The sequence below is a fragment of the Morone saxatilis genome, unplaced genomic scaffold (assembly GCF_004916995.1).
Source record: "Morone saxatilis isolate NCDOM2014 unplaced genomic scaffold, NCSU_SB_2.0 Contig20, whole genome shotgun sequence".
NCBI classification, from domain to species: Eukaryota; Metazoa; Chordata; class Actinopteri; family Moronidae; genus Morone; species Morone saxatilis.
This window is the reverse complement of record NW_023339763.1, coordinates 8190614-8203757: the sequence shown is the minus strand read 5'-3', so window position 1 is coordinate 8203757 and position 13144 is coordinate 8190614. Positions and strand designations below refer to the sequence as shown.

General features: G+C 40.1%; 1 protein-coding gene across 3 annotated transcripts in view; it reads right to left on the bottom strand.

Annotated features, from left to right (window-relative positions):
• Positions 1 to 274: 274 nt before the first annotated feature.
• dpysl3 (dihydropyrimidinase like 3) overlaps positions 275 to 13144 on the bottom strand; it is a 38812-nt gene continuing 25942 nt past the window's right edge. For 2 of the 3 annotated variants that reach the window (XM_035666179.1, XM_035666181.1), the window contains exons 8-14: positions 11793 to 11913; positions 10092 to 10248; positions 9069 to 9210; positions 8284 to 8454; positions 5192 to 5371; positions 3194 to 3365; positions 275 to 432 (exon numbers count right to left, since the gene is read on the bottom strand). In XM_035666179.1, the coding sequence (XP_035522072.1) occupies positions 338 to 432; positions 3194 to 3365; positions 5192 to 5371; positions 8284 to 8454; positions 9069 to 9210; positions 10092 to 10248; positions 11793 to 11913 (1038 nt within the window). In that variant the 3' untranslated portion in view covers positions 275 to 337. The remainder of the gene's footprint in view (positions 433 to 3193; positions 3366 to 5191; positions 5372 to 8283; positions 8455 to 9068; positions 9211 to 10091; positions 10249 to 11792; positions 11914 to 13144) is intronic. The other variant, XM_035666180.1, reaches the window with a different exon arrangement.

Here is a 13144-nt window from a genome sequence, read left to right as displayed (position 1 = left end):
ATTCTATACTGAGAAGAAGTGAGGCTAAGACTGCTCATGTGTATTGTGCTTTGGTGGTGATTTTAATATTTAGTAACAACTCCAAACCACTTCAATTCCCCAGGAAAAGGGATACTGTTCTCATCTGAGCAAGGTAGCATTGTGACAGGTAAGGCATGAGGATTCAGTGTTTTGCTCTTTTAACTTTTAACTAATCATGGTCCTATGCATCTCCTCCTCCCTCCACGCACTCGTCACTCCCTTCCTTCCTTCCTTCCCTTTTCCCTTCCCTCCCACCCTCAATCCTGCACTCTGGCTGCTGTCCTTTTCTGGATGCGCCCCCTCGTCCTCCTGCCATTTAACTGAGGGATGTGATGTTGGAACGACCACCAGGGGGCACTACAATACGGCGACCAGCAGGCCTGATGGGGATGTCATCTGGGGTCGGGGGACCTGGAGAGAGAGAGAGAAGGAGATAAAGATGAAGCGAATTGCATGGAAAAGGAGCACATAGGGAGAAAGAAGAAGGTGTGAAAACAAAAAAGGCCAGGGCAAAGAGAGAATTTAAGATGTTTAGAAGATAGTCGTTTGTACTTGTGTTGCTCTGAGAAGATATTAACACAAAGAAAAGCTGCTTAAAATAAATGCTACAAATCAGATTTCCATACATTATATTATTTCCATATATTTCTTGTCTTTGCAGAGGATCCAATAACACAGACCTGTTAGACTATACAAATGCTGATGACATGATTTAGTCCTTTTGCCCTCCTCTGGAAACTACTGGTATCATCATTTGTCAATCATTTCAACTTACTCTTCTCAGAATAGCTTTTATGCCGTCATAGCACACACATAATTGTTGTCATGCACACACATTATTATTTTCCAGGCACTAGAGGTTTTTCAAGACACATCATTATTGCCTATGACATACAGTATGTGTCACTGAGATGACAGGGGAGTGCAGTATGAGTGCTGCTGAAACATTAACAAAAAAAGCTACAGTTTGACATAACACATGGTGTTTCCAAAGGATGAGCCAGGGTGTCTTGCTGCAACAATTTATCAGCAAGTATATAAATGGAAAGTAGAATGATGTCAGACTATGATACACTGCATCTAAGCAAACAATCTTGCCCATCTCCTTCCAGACAAGTAAAATAACCCTGCAGGTGGTGTCCCTGGAAAAAACTAAAATAGATGGAGGACTGACTCATTCTGACAGTACGCACATATGTACACATTACAAATTACACACAATACTCACACTATTAAACACACATAGCCATTACAAAGCCTGGGAAACCAGGAGCAGTCTCACTCCCCTCGAAATTCATGTACTCATATGTGGAAATACTTTCCAGCGAAGGTCACCTCCTTTTTTCATCGATGAGGTATCGCACATCAGTTACGCTTGTAAAGACAGCCAAAGGCTAAACACCACTCTGCGAACTTCTCTTTCAAAATGAGTTATCCAACATTAAAAATAGTACATGCATTCAAAAAGACAGCTGGTACCATGGTGAGTACAGCTGTGTTCTGTCCAAGTTAAAAGGTTGTAGCTACCACTGATTTAAAGGCAGAATGAGTAGGCTTTGTCAGTTCGCCCCTCCTCTCCCAACGGCACGTCTCAGATGCGTGCTTAAGATCCGGCACCTGGTTGCTATGATTTTATGGAGTCCTGCCCTCACACCTTGTGTGCAGTTATGGGCTGGGGGCTACACACCCATTTCAACAAGGCTGACAACCACAAACATCCCGAACACAACAAAATAAGAACAATACAGGCAAAAGGCAGGGTCTCTACACATACAGACACCACCAAACACTTTTAGTGGGTCAGAAGTGATGATTGACAGGGATTATCTTTGTTTGAGTCCATACATTGTATTTTAGGAAAATCCTACTAATTTTGCCTTCAAGGTCACACATGGACACATTTAGTCTGTCAGGGGGGACAGAATGACTACAGTAACAGCTATGGTTGCTCTGTTTGATTACAAAACAGCGGAAACACTGACTATCTGCTTCATTATTTTACCATGTGTACAGAGTTTCACTGTTTGGTCGCCTGACAAAAACAATTTATCACATTGGTTTTTTAAATCTAAGCTAATCCATTGTTGACCTTACATATGGGCACAATCAGACTGTCACTCAGCAGCTCTGAATAATGGAACAGATGTTGAATGTGAATACATGGTGTTGTGAACTCTCACATTAGATAGGCTTTCTTAATAGACCATGTCCAGATGCCTGGACTGAAATCTTGTATGGTATACATTTTAGGCCTTGAGCCAAAATTCATATCCAGCGTGACTTACAAGTGCAACTGTGGAAAAAATGTAATTTCCGATTTTAGCTTGACATTACAAAGAGACTGCACTTAAGAGGTCACAGGGACCTAAAGAGCAATAAAAGTATTTTATTTGAGAGGTGTGAGATACTGTAAGAGAGGGATTCAGCGGGATTTAAGCTCTGAACTCTGAATACAAGCACTATAAAATACATGCTGGTATGCAGGATACTATAAACCATAATTAGCTTAGTACAATGTGCATTACACAGAAGACTCTGCTGCTATCTTCTATTTAAAAAAAAATATATATATATATAGTTCCCATCATGAGTTTGGGTCAAAAGTACAGTTTGTATGGTTTATGGGCAATGTTGGCCTTATGTCAAACCACACTAAAGGAAAACAGAAAACCAGCCAACTTTAACTGATTGTGTACATACACTTAACTGAATTCCGTCTGCAGTGTGCCTCATTAAAACTCAAAAGAGCTAAGGCAGCCAACTTAATGACATGCATAAACAGACAAATCATCATATAAACAGAGATAAACCCTTTTACAAGGACACATGATATACTGCAGGCAAATGCATGCCATACTGTGCACATCATTACGTATGAAACAGGATAATGAGAGATTATTAGATTACTCTACATGCTTGATGCTTCTCGCCATGGACTGTGAATGCATCATTCATAAAGTGACAACAAGCTAAAAACCACATGACTGTTGTCCTTCACGCCATGAAATAGTAGCTGCGTTGAGTTAAAAGGGGGGCGTGATGGGAGCTCGCCTAATGAACATGCATGATCCTTTGATGTCTCATACAGAATAAATCAATACAGACCGAAAACAGATGAAAGGAAGGACTGGGTGATAGAAGGGTGGGGGTTGTATTAAAAAGCTGGGCTCACCGCATAGTGCAGGGTTACCTGCTAGACTAAATCCAGACTGGTGCAGGTTTCTGACGGGCTGCTTGGTGGGAGAGGTTCTCGCAGAGGCAGAAGGGGTACCACCACGGGACATGGAGAATTCAGACACGGGGCCGTCGTACATTCCCCTGGGTACTGCCCTCAGGACCGCCAGCTACATGACAAACAACAAGAGCAAAGATAGAGGAGATGGAAAGAGAAATAAAGAAAGGATGGGTAAAAACATACAGAGAAATGATGGTGTTTGATATCATAAAAGGTCTGTTATAACCGAATCCACTTCTGTTTACCATTATATAGTTTTTGTTGTGCAACTGTTAGTGTCTGAATTGTATATGCATTTTTGAGGGAGCCTTTTTCCTGCAGACAACTAGTTCCAGATTTACACACACACATACACAAACATAGACATACAAACACAAGTAAGCGATCCCTTTAACAGACTGAAGCAGAAAAACATACAGTATTTGTATGCAATATCAAATCAAGTTGAAACTTTATGCTTGTAGTGAACGAGCCACTGTCTGTCTGTCTGCCTGTCTGTGGCGTGACTCAGTGGAATTTTGGAAGCCCTGTCAAGAGTTAAAAAGAGACATCTGTGAATGAAGAAAGCATAACAGTGACTGCTACCAAGATAAACAGCACACTGTTACTACAGCTACATTTTCTCATCACCAGCCAGCTGCAAATTAGGAAATGGTTGAACAATGAGATTTCTGGCCCTTAAGTAAGATGGCAAGAGAGCAGAGAGCAGGGTCTGCTTTGAGTTTAAACTCTTAAATCAAATGGTTAAATGGGGCGAACTCTTAATACTTTGGAGGCGATAGGAATGAACTTTTCCCCTTTTATTTCTGATGAGGTCCAGCTATTGGACAGCACCTAGCACTCTGTGTTGGTGGGCGCCACCAGTATGTACTGTGGTGGCACCCAGTGTTTTAAACAGGCATTTGTGGTATACAGGAATATGACTGCAACTAATCTGTGCACTCATATTAAAGTGTAATATATTTTATATTAAAGTTTGATGCTTGTTTTCAATTAATGTAGCAGTGCACTTCACACTTAATAACGTTATTTCTTCATTACTTTTATTTTACATTTAATATATCACTTTTGATGAATGTGTGACACAAGACATCTCTTTATTTGTAACTGATGTAGCTCTATAATGTGTCGCTGTAGATTTCATGCTACATTTATGGTCTAAATATTTATTTTGCCAACGTGTCGACACATTGGCTGTCACATGAAAGTATTTCCAAACACTTTGGCTACCTTGTGGCCTTTCTTGTTATAGAAACAATGTTCTTAAATAACTTTTAAATCAGAGGAGTCTTGTTAAAACTAGGGTAAATGGTAAATCTGGGACTCTTTGGTAACCCTTTTACTGTGTGTGGTAGGTCTCTGTGGAAATTTATTAAAATCCAAACTCACTGCATCTTTTTTAAAACCATGATGACAAATCCCCGACCACCCTCACTGCACAGACTTTTTGCACTACAGTGTAAAAGCGCAGCGAGCGCCCTGTGGCTGAACCTTAGAGGCTGATGTCAGACTGTATCTCCCCCACATCCCACTTCACTGCTTCCACCCTGTTTTCTCTCCACCATGGCAACTTCTATATCAGTCCATACTTCCTCGCTTACAGTCCACTCCCATCGTGTTTGGTCATCCATGGTGCTAAGTGGGCATAGTTGTGGTGTTTTTGGCACTGCATCTACCAGAGATCACTCACAGTCCAACAGCATTATGAGTACTAAGATAGCTTTTTGAGTCAAACTTTTCTTTCTGTAAGAATTCTTTTTGTATTTATTTGTCCAGCACTTAATTTTGTATTATTAAAAACGGTAAGCGTTTACCTTTCAAAAAAGACATACTGTTGCATACTGTTTAAGGATATGACAACTGCCTCAATAAAATGATTGCTGTGTAGTGTACATGTAAATAGTGGATTGGAGAGAGGTAAAAACCTGTATTTACCTGCTTCCTGGCTTTAACACGCTTGTAGGCAAAGTCAGGGAAGGGAGCGCAGGGAATGAAGCGACCCACACCGGAGGTGACATGCATGTTCCCATCTTCCAGAACAATCTTTCCCTGGCAAATCACCACTAGTGGGGCTCCACGCAGCTCCATGCCCTCAAAGACATTGTACTCAGCCACCTAAAGCACAAGTATAAAATGATCATATACATGTGAAGTAATACATTTACAGTAACATACATGTGTAAATGTACACCATATTTATATTAAGAGAGAAACACATTTTATTATGTTATGCCATTAATAGAGCATCCAGTCAAAGAAGCCTGACTTTTTAAATCCATCTCACAAATCATATTGAAGTTTTTTACATGTACATACTGTCTAAAATTAACAGGATGAGGAACAAAAGGAGAAGATTCCAAGAGCAGTTACGGAGCTCTAAGAAAAGCAACAGTGAAACCTCTTGAACCTCTTCCCTTAAAGGTATAAGGAAGGGATGAGGGATAAATCAACAGGGGGAGCTGTGGGATGGATGAATGAAGAGACAAGAAGTGGAGGATTAATTCTCTTTCTCTTCAACTCTTTCTTAATACCACACTCCTTTTCTCCCACTCTTTATCATTCATCACCTTGTTTCTTACACTTGTCTGTTTGGCATGTACAAACAGCTGCCATCATCCAGCTGGCGTTGAATGCCTCCATATTACTACTCACTCTCTCTTTCCCTTCCTCTCATTGTCTACCTCATTCTCTCAATTTATCCCTCTTTCTATGTCTGTTTTTCATCCTCTGTTTTTCTCTCCCTCACCCATTTTTGCTTGATTTATGTAATCCCTTGCATTTTTCAGCACTGTGCATTATTCATTCTCTTTTAATTTCCCTTGTGCCAACTTTCTTTTCTCTACATGTTTGTGATCTGCGATGGTCCCCTCCCCTCATTCCATTGTTGCTTACTTCCTCTGCACACGGCCCTGTTTTCTACTGCCGTCCAAATTCAGGCCAGAACAGGACATAACTAAGACTTGCTGCATGCCAAACATGATGTCATGACTTAAGCTGAGTGGGTTTCAAAGTGTGTGTGTTGCTGCCTGTTCTGCCTGATCTATGTATTTTTATGTTGACAACAACAAGCAGTCCAGACTAGATGTGGGTTTACTGATAACAAACTAAGATACAGCATAGTCTAAGAGTCATATGCACTCTACAGGGCAGGCATTCCCCAACAAAGTGTCCTGGTAAACAGCACCGCTCCTGTTTGGCCTGTCGTCAGACTATCCATTAAGGTGGATTTATTGGAACTGGGAGCTGTCATGCTCTGGTCTTCTGCTCTCTTCTGTTTTATTTTATCTGGGAGGACGACCAGCAGGAAATGAAAGGGTGACATCATTATGTAAGAACCCACGGATCCTCAGTGGATGTACTCCACATTTGGAGAAAGCATATTATTAGTCCAGTTCTCTCTTTCTCTTTCCATTCCTCCATTTGGAGACACAGAAGTGCTCTTTCTCTGCTACTAAACAACTGCCATTACACCTTAAAGCAAGGCAAATTAGAACTTACAAACGTCACCTCATCATTCCTATGATCAACCTACATACATTGTTAGTAAATGCATTCTCCCCTCACTCATTTATTTCTGTATAAGCATGATTTGTGCTAGTCTAGTAAAGCCTTAATTTCCTCTGCGGACACTTCCTCTGCTGCCGAGTGGCCTGTTTGGGATCCTCCAATGTCTGTGTAATGGTAAAAAAACTCTCATTACTCACATGTGCCAGGTGGACTGTGCACACAGTTTATGTAAAATGTGTGTGTGAGTAAGACATAATGTGTGTGAGTGTGTTCTTTGTGAACCCCTTGTCTTGAACCCTCTGAGGAAGGACAAAAAACATCTGCAATGGGATAATACAGTTTCACATGTTTCTAATGTAGTTTCATTTCAACATTTAACTCCGAACACATGACAATTGACAAAAATCCTCAATTTCAGAATGTCATTAAGTGTAATTTAGGAAAGTTTTTGATTCACGGTGATGTCCAGACTACTGGACCAGACATTCAATAAAGAATGTAAGTGACAGAGCTAGACAGACCCAATTACACGAGGATAACAAGGAAGCAGCACTAACAGGCAATAGCTTATATGTTACTCATGTTGTTAACTTGCAGTCAAGTCAATAGATTTTTCCGAATATTAATATATGAAGATTGGATTGTCTTCCAGCTGTGATTAATGGTCAGAACCTAGGCCAACAGGGCACCCCAAATTGGATTGCAAAGTAGGCGGATAGAGTAAATGGTGCCCAGGTTATACTACTGGCTCTCATTCAGACTGCATGTTGAGTGAGACGTTTGCCATGAAATCCAATCTCTGATCTGAAAAGCTGTTTGAGAAGCTCTTAAGTTTGTGGAAGTATTTGAAATATTAGTATTTACTGTTACATAATCCTGTGCAATGAATGACATTCTTTAAACCCACTATGGTTGTCCAATCATGAAAATATTTTGGATGATCTGTTCAAGTGAATGTGATATAGTGGCAGGAAATACCTCTTGATTATACAGCACAAATCATTACATAAGTCATTGCTGAGGGTTTTTGGATTTAGTGAGGCTCAACTTTACATTGAGAGCCGGTCATGTGGCGAGTGCAGTGTGAGTCGTATTAGTAGCGAACATCCACTGAGACTTCATTTCCGTTCAGAGGAACTGAGAGCTCACTGGAAGCTGTTCAAAAATGTGCTCTCTCCCTCACCCTTTTTTACTCTCTCTCTCTCTCTCTCTCTCTTTATCTGACTGTCTCTTGCATACATACACACAGAGATTTAGGCACTTATCTCATATTCTGCTTTACTCTTTCCCTAAAAGAGAACCTTTTTAACAGCATTTTTTAATCTCTCTCTCCCCTTTTCACCCAAGGCTCTTATGTTTAGCTAATCACATATCTGCATAGAACATAATGGACAATGGAGGCCATCAGGAATTACCGTAAGAATAACTGCATTGACATTAGTCAAAAAAAAGTCCTCTCAGTGTTGGTGAACTTGAAACAAATACAAGTACGAACTTTGATCAGTGCACACAGTACGTACCGAGTTGTGTGTCTTGGCAGTGATGGTGCGGAGGGAGTCTGTGTCCCAGATGACCAGGTCGGCATCAGAGCCCACAGCAATCCGACCCTTACGAGGGTACAGGTTCAGGATCTTAGCTGCATTGGTGCTGGTGACTGCCACAAACATGTTTTCATCCATCTTACCCGTAGTCTAGCAGCGAAACAAGCAAAAACAGGGAATAGTAAGCATTTTTCAAACAAATGGTGACTGGTTACTCGATACAATAATAGCCCTTTACCTCATATGGAAATGCATATATGTGATACAGACGGATTAGCTATAAAATACACCTACCAGCACCTCACAAGGTTGCATTCAGTCCAAATTTTAAGGAATTGTCTTAAAGAAAATAGATTCAGTTTAAAACTTAAAAAGCTTATCTACATTTTAGAGACAGCATAGCACTCCAAAGCTGTATAAACCTCCATGCTCTGTGTCTGTCAGCGGTACACTGATGCAGTGATAACGAGAGAGAAGGAAGGGGGACAAATGAGGGCAGTGTGCTGTATCCAAGGGTGAAGGAAAGGACAGATGTGGAGATAGAAAAGGAGAGAATAAAGGCAGAGACAGTTACAAAAATAAGCGTCCTTATGAAAATACGAAACAAAAATAGAAACCACAAAGATGTGAAAAATGTGGAGCAAAGAGCAAACAGCTCAAACTGAGCATCACAGAATGGAGAATGGAGACAACTGGTTTAAAAAGAGACCAAGTGAATCAAGACTAAATATCCCCCATTATTTATAAAAAACCTCAGTTCTCACCACAGCTTTATCCCAGATGAGGGTCATCCTCTCCTCCACTCCATTGACACCTTCTGGGATCTGAGTGAAATCATCCTTGCCAATGGCCTTCTGGGACACACTGAAGGTACAGTGGGCACTGCCAGTCACACTCAGGTCTCCACTGGGGGACAAAGAAACATGAAAAGTTAACACATAAGTATGCCAGCACAGCACAATCTGTGTATGCAAGTAAAGTTCTGCACAAGGACAAGGAAAGGTGTTTATTTATTTTTGCAGGAGAGGCGCAACAAATCAGAACAAGGACTGTGAGTAATTTGAATATGCCGGGTGCCAGGGTTTGTTTTTCCAGTACAAACCGTTACTAATGTTTCCTGTTTTCATATGACGCTCTAACTCACTTACCAGACAAAGTCAACAAAAATTTATCATAAGCAATTTTAAAACAACTCCAGTTTCCTGCATATATTTAACTGAATGCAGTTTAATGTTTGTACACCTATATACAGGCAGCAGGTGCACAGAAGGACACATAAACATATTTTTGACAATATTCTCCTTCTTTTAGATTCCTAACTTACAATAATGGCCTGGTTCAAGGGCAACTGCCTTCTGATGACAACAGGGTAAAGACAGTAAAGGATTCAGCAAAGCACTTAAATTAAATCAGCCATGCTTTATTTGTTGCTATACCAGCCTGTATGGTAGCCATGGAGCTAATTTGTGTCATTTGTGTTATTCATCTGTGTCTATAGAACTTTAAAATTAAAAATTAAATTAAATTAAAAAAAAATTAAATTAGTGCTCATGCCAATTGAATTTAAATGAATCTCACCAACAAGCAATGTGTGAATTGAATAGGAATTGAAGTATGAAACAAGCAACTATAACATTTAAATTTACTGTATCCTGCTTTGCTTTTGTGTTGTGTTATCTATGCACACTACAATTATATCAGATGATGAAAATGATATATAACTGTACCAAGCACAAAATGATAGACAGGTCAACAATCTAACCAAAGGGATATGCTATGATACACACCTGGACAGCAGTGTGTTCAGATAGTCTGGAGTAGTGGGATCAGGGCTGAGAGGAGGTGATGTTACAAAAGAAGCCGCTTTGGCCCAATTCTTGCTCCAGTAATGTGTCCCATCAGTCCCCAGGCTGGCCGTGATAGGCTCTCCAAACACAACATTTCCTGGGAAAGAAATAACGGTAAAAAAAATCCTTCAAAGATTGTATCAAACTGATTCATTTAGTGTTTCTTGGCATTTTCAAAAACAAGAGTTTCATGAATCAAGGCTGATTCATTTGTCAGCTGTTTAATCTCACTAAAAGCTTTGGTAATTCATCTGAGTGTTTGCAGGAGAGGAACCACGCCTAATCTCGGAAAAGCCATCACCCTTGGCAAAGTACAAATTTCACTTTGGCTCAGTTGTAGAAAAGAAGAGAATCAACTTTACTATCACATATACAATCATACACAGCACAACGCATAGTGAAATTTGTCCTCTGTATTTAACCCATCCTAACTACTAGGAGCAGCTGGCAGCCACTGCACAGAGCCTGGAACTCCACTCCACTCTAAGCCAGTGCCTTGGTCAAGGGAACTGACTAGAACCTAACATACATGTTTTGATGGTGGGGAAAAACTGGAGCACCCAGAGAAAACACAGGCAGACACAAGGAGAACACGCAAACAGAAAATCCAACCCAAGATCTTCTTGCTATGAGGCTACATTGCTAACCACTGAGCCATCATGCTGCCGTGGCTGAGCTCGTAGTTGAGCTTTTTCATCCGTGAATGATGAGCCAGGGTTTGATTCATGTCACTAACACTGTCTGCTCTTGAGTTACTTCATGGTCCTTTGTTCACTGTTTGATGTCCTTCCTGGTACACATCCAAACAAAGGTGTCAAGGCCATTAAAAGCCCCTAAAAGGTGTACATGACTGCAAGAAGAAGTCCTCTTGAAGTCACTAAAGACTAACAAACACACATTCTCCTTTTCACCCCTGCTCTTCCCTGTGACTGTGAGGAATGGTCTGTATGACAGCTAAACTGCAGAAAAGACCTGAATGACAAAGCTGAAAATTCCTCTGAGAATAGCATATTTTTCCTTGTGTCAAGCAGAGCCAAAGTCTGTGGCAGCAGCAACATCAGCAAGGACAGTAAAATCATCTTATAAGGGCATAGGTGCAGTTATACTGGTATGTGCATTCAGACAGAAAGATGCCAACCAATGAGCAGAAGTATATTATATTCAGGGTGAAAACATGGTCTGCAAAATTTCTAAAATTCAGGTCTATACTAAAGTAGTAGTTTATTGCTTGTTTTTACTGATTTGAGTACCAGGAATTTACAAAAATCAAGCTAAATGTTGTAAATAAGATCACAAGATGGACTCAACATTATGTTTTGTCTTATTTTAGTGAGCAGTTTTGAAGACTATTTGTAGATGATGCAAAGATAGCCTTTACTTTACCACTGTTCTACTCGAATACACAATGCACTAAGACACTGCAATCTCCACAAAAAAAAAGTTGGCGATAGACAGAGATGAAAAATAAAATCTGATATTTTTGATGCTGTGTACAACATACCATCATGTAGGTACCCTGTCTTTAGGTGTGCTGGCAGAATCATTTCAGACAATCACATTGTTTTTTAATGAAGCTAACATTTGACATAAACACAGTTTAAAATATTCTACATTGTGCATTTAAGTCTTAATGCTCTTTACCTCTTTTCCGGGCCTGTGAGATGATGTCAGCAGCACTCTTGCTCATGACCCGGGTCACATAGAGAGGACAGTTGGTTTGTCTCACGATGGTGATGGCACGAAACACCGCCTCCGCCTCCAGCTACAGAAGGGACAGGACATTGTGGTTGACTTGGAAATGTTTTTCCCATTAGAATTTTCTCAAATAAACTCCAAGTATCGTAACCACAGCAAATGATGTATTTTTGGAGCTGAATTATTTAAATAAATCATTTTTAACCAAAGAGACAAGTGGAAGCTTATAATTTTAACATCATAACCTTTATTCAGTTACACTGTGTTAGGGTAGTTAAAAGTACATTTGTGAGATGAGCGAACAAATACTCAAATAAACCTTGGTGAGACAAGAGCACCACATGTTCAAACATATACAGTACGGTCTATATTATGCATTAAAAGCAAACATCTCTGGACACATTTTAGAAGCCCCTGTCCACAATGGAGAGCACCTGCCATTTTGTTGTAATTATTAAATTCCTAAAATGTCCATTTCTATATTTCAGTGTTTGGGAATATCAGAGAGCAAGAACAACAAACAAATTTCAATACAAAACGGTAAGAAATAAAACCAAGCGTCTGTCTCCTGCATGTGTTTCGAGAGTCTGCAACATGACGCAAACACTTCAGCTGATTATTGTGTTCTAGTCCACAAGCTCAACCTGGGTCCAATAACCAATAAATTAAAACCAAACAGGACACCAGACACTGATAAAACACTTATCCAACTCGGCCTCTGCTCAATTAAATTATGTTACCAAGCTTTTGATTCTTAAGACTCAACAGCACAGTGACACTGGTGGGACAGCTTCACTCCACTGCACCGCAGAGTGGAAAATTTCAGTCAAGCTAAAGGCAGACAGGTTGCTGAGTAGAGAGCAGCGCTTTCTTTTTGCTGTTCGTTGAAGAAACACTATCACCAACAATTGGGGGAACTGGAGAGTTTTCACCCGACGCCTTTAATGTGTCTGAAACCACATGTGTGTAACAAGAACAATGTGTGTGTGACGGCCAGAGTATGTTCGCACTGCTGTTTGTACTTTTTTGTTTGTTTGTTTTTGTATTTTGACTTTATTTATTCGGGATGGTTGTGTCTGTAGATTAAAATGTAATTAATGAGAGACTCTCACAAACTACACATACTAACACAGAATTAACATTCATTGAAGGAACATCAAAAAACACATTAAAACACACATATCTCAATAGAATTAGGAAGAAAAAGAAGAGAATTAGTGTATAATATGTTCAGTGTGTGTGTGTGTGTGTGTGTGTGTGTGTGTGTGTGTGTGTGTGTGTATAGGTGTGTGTGTGTG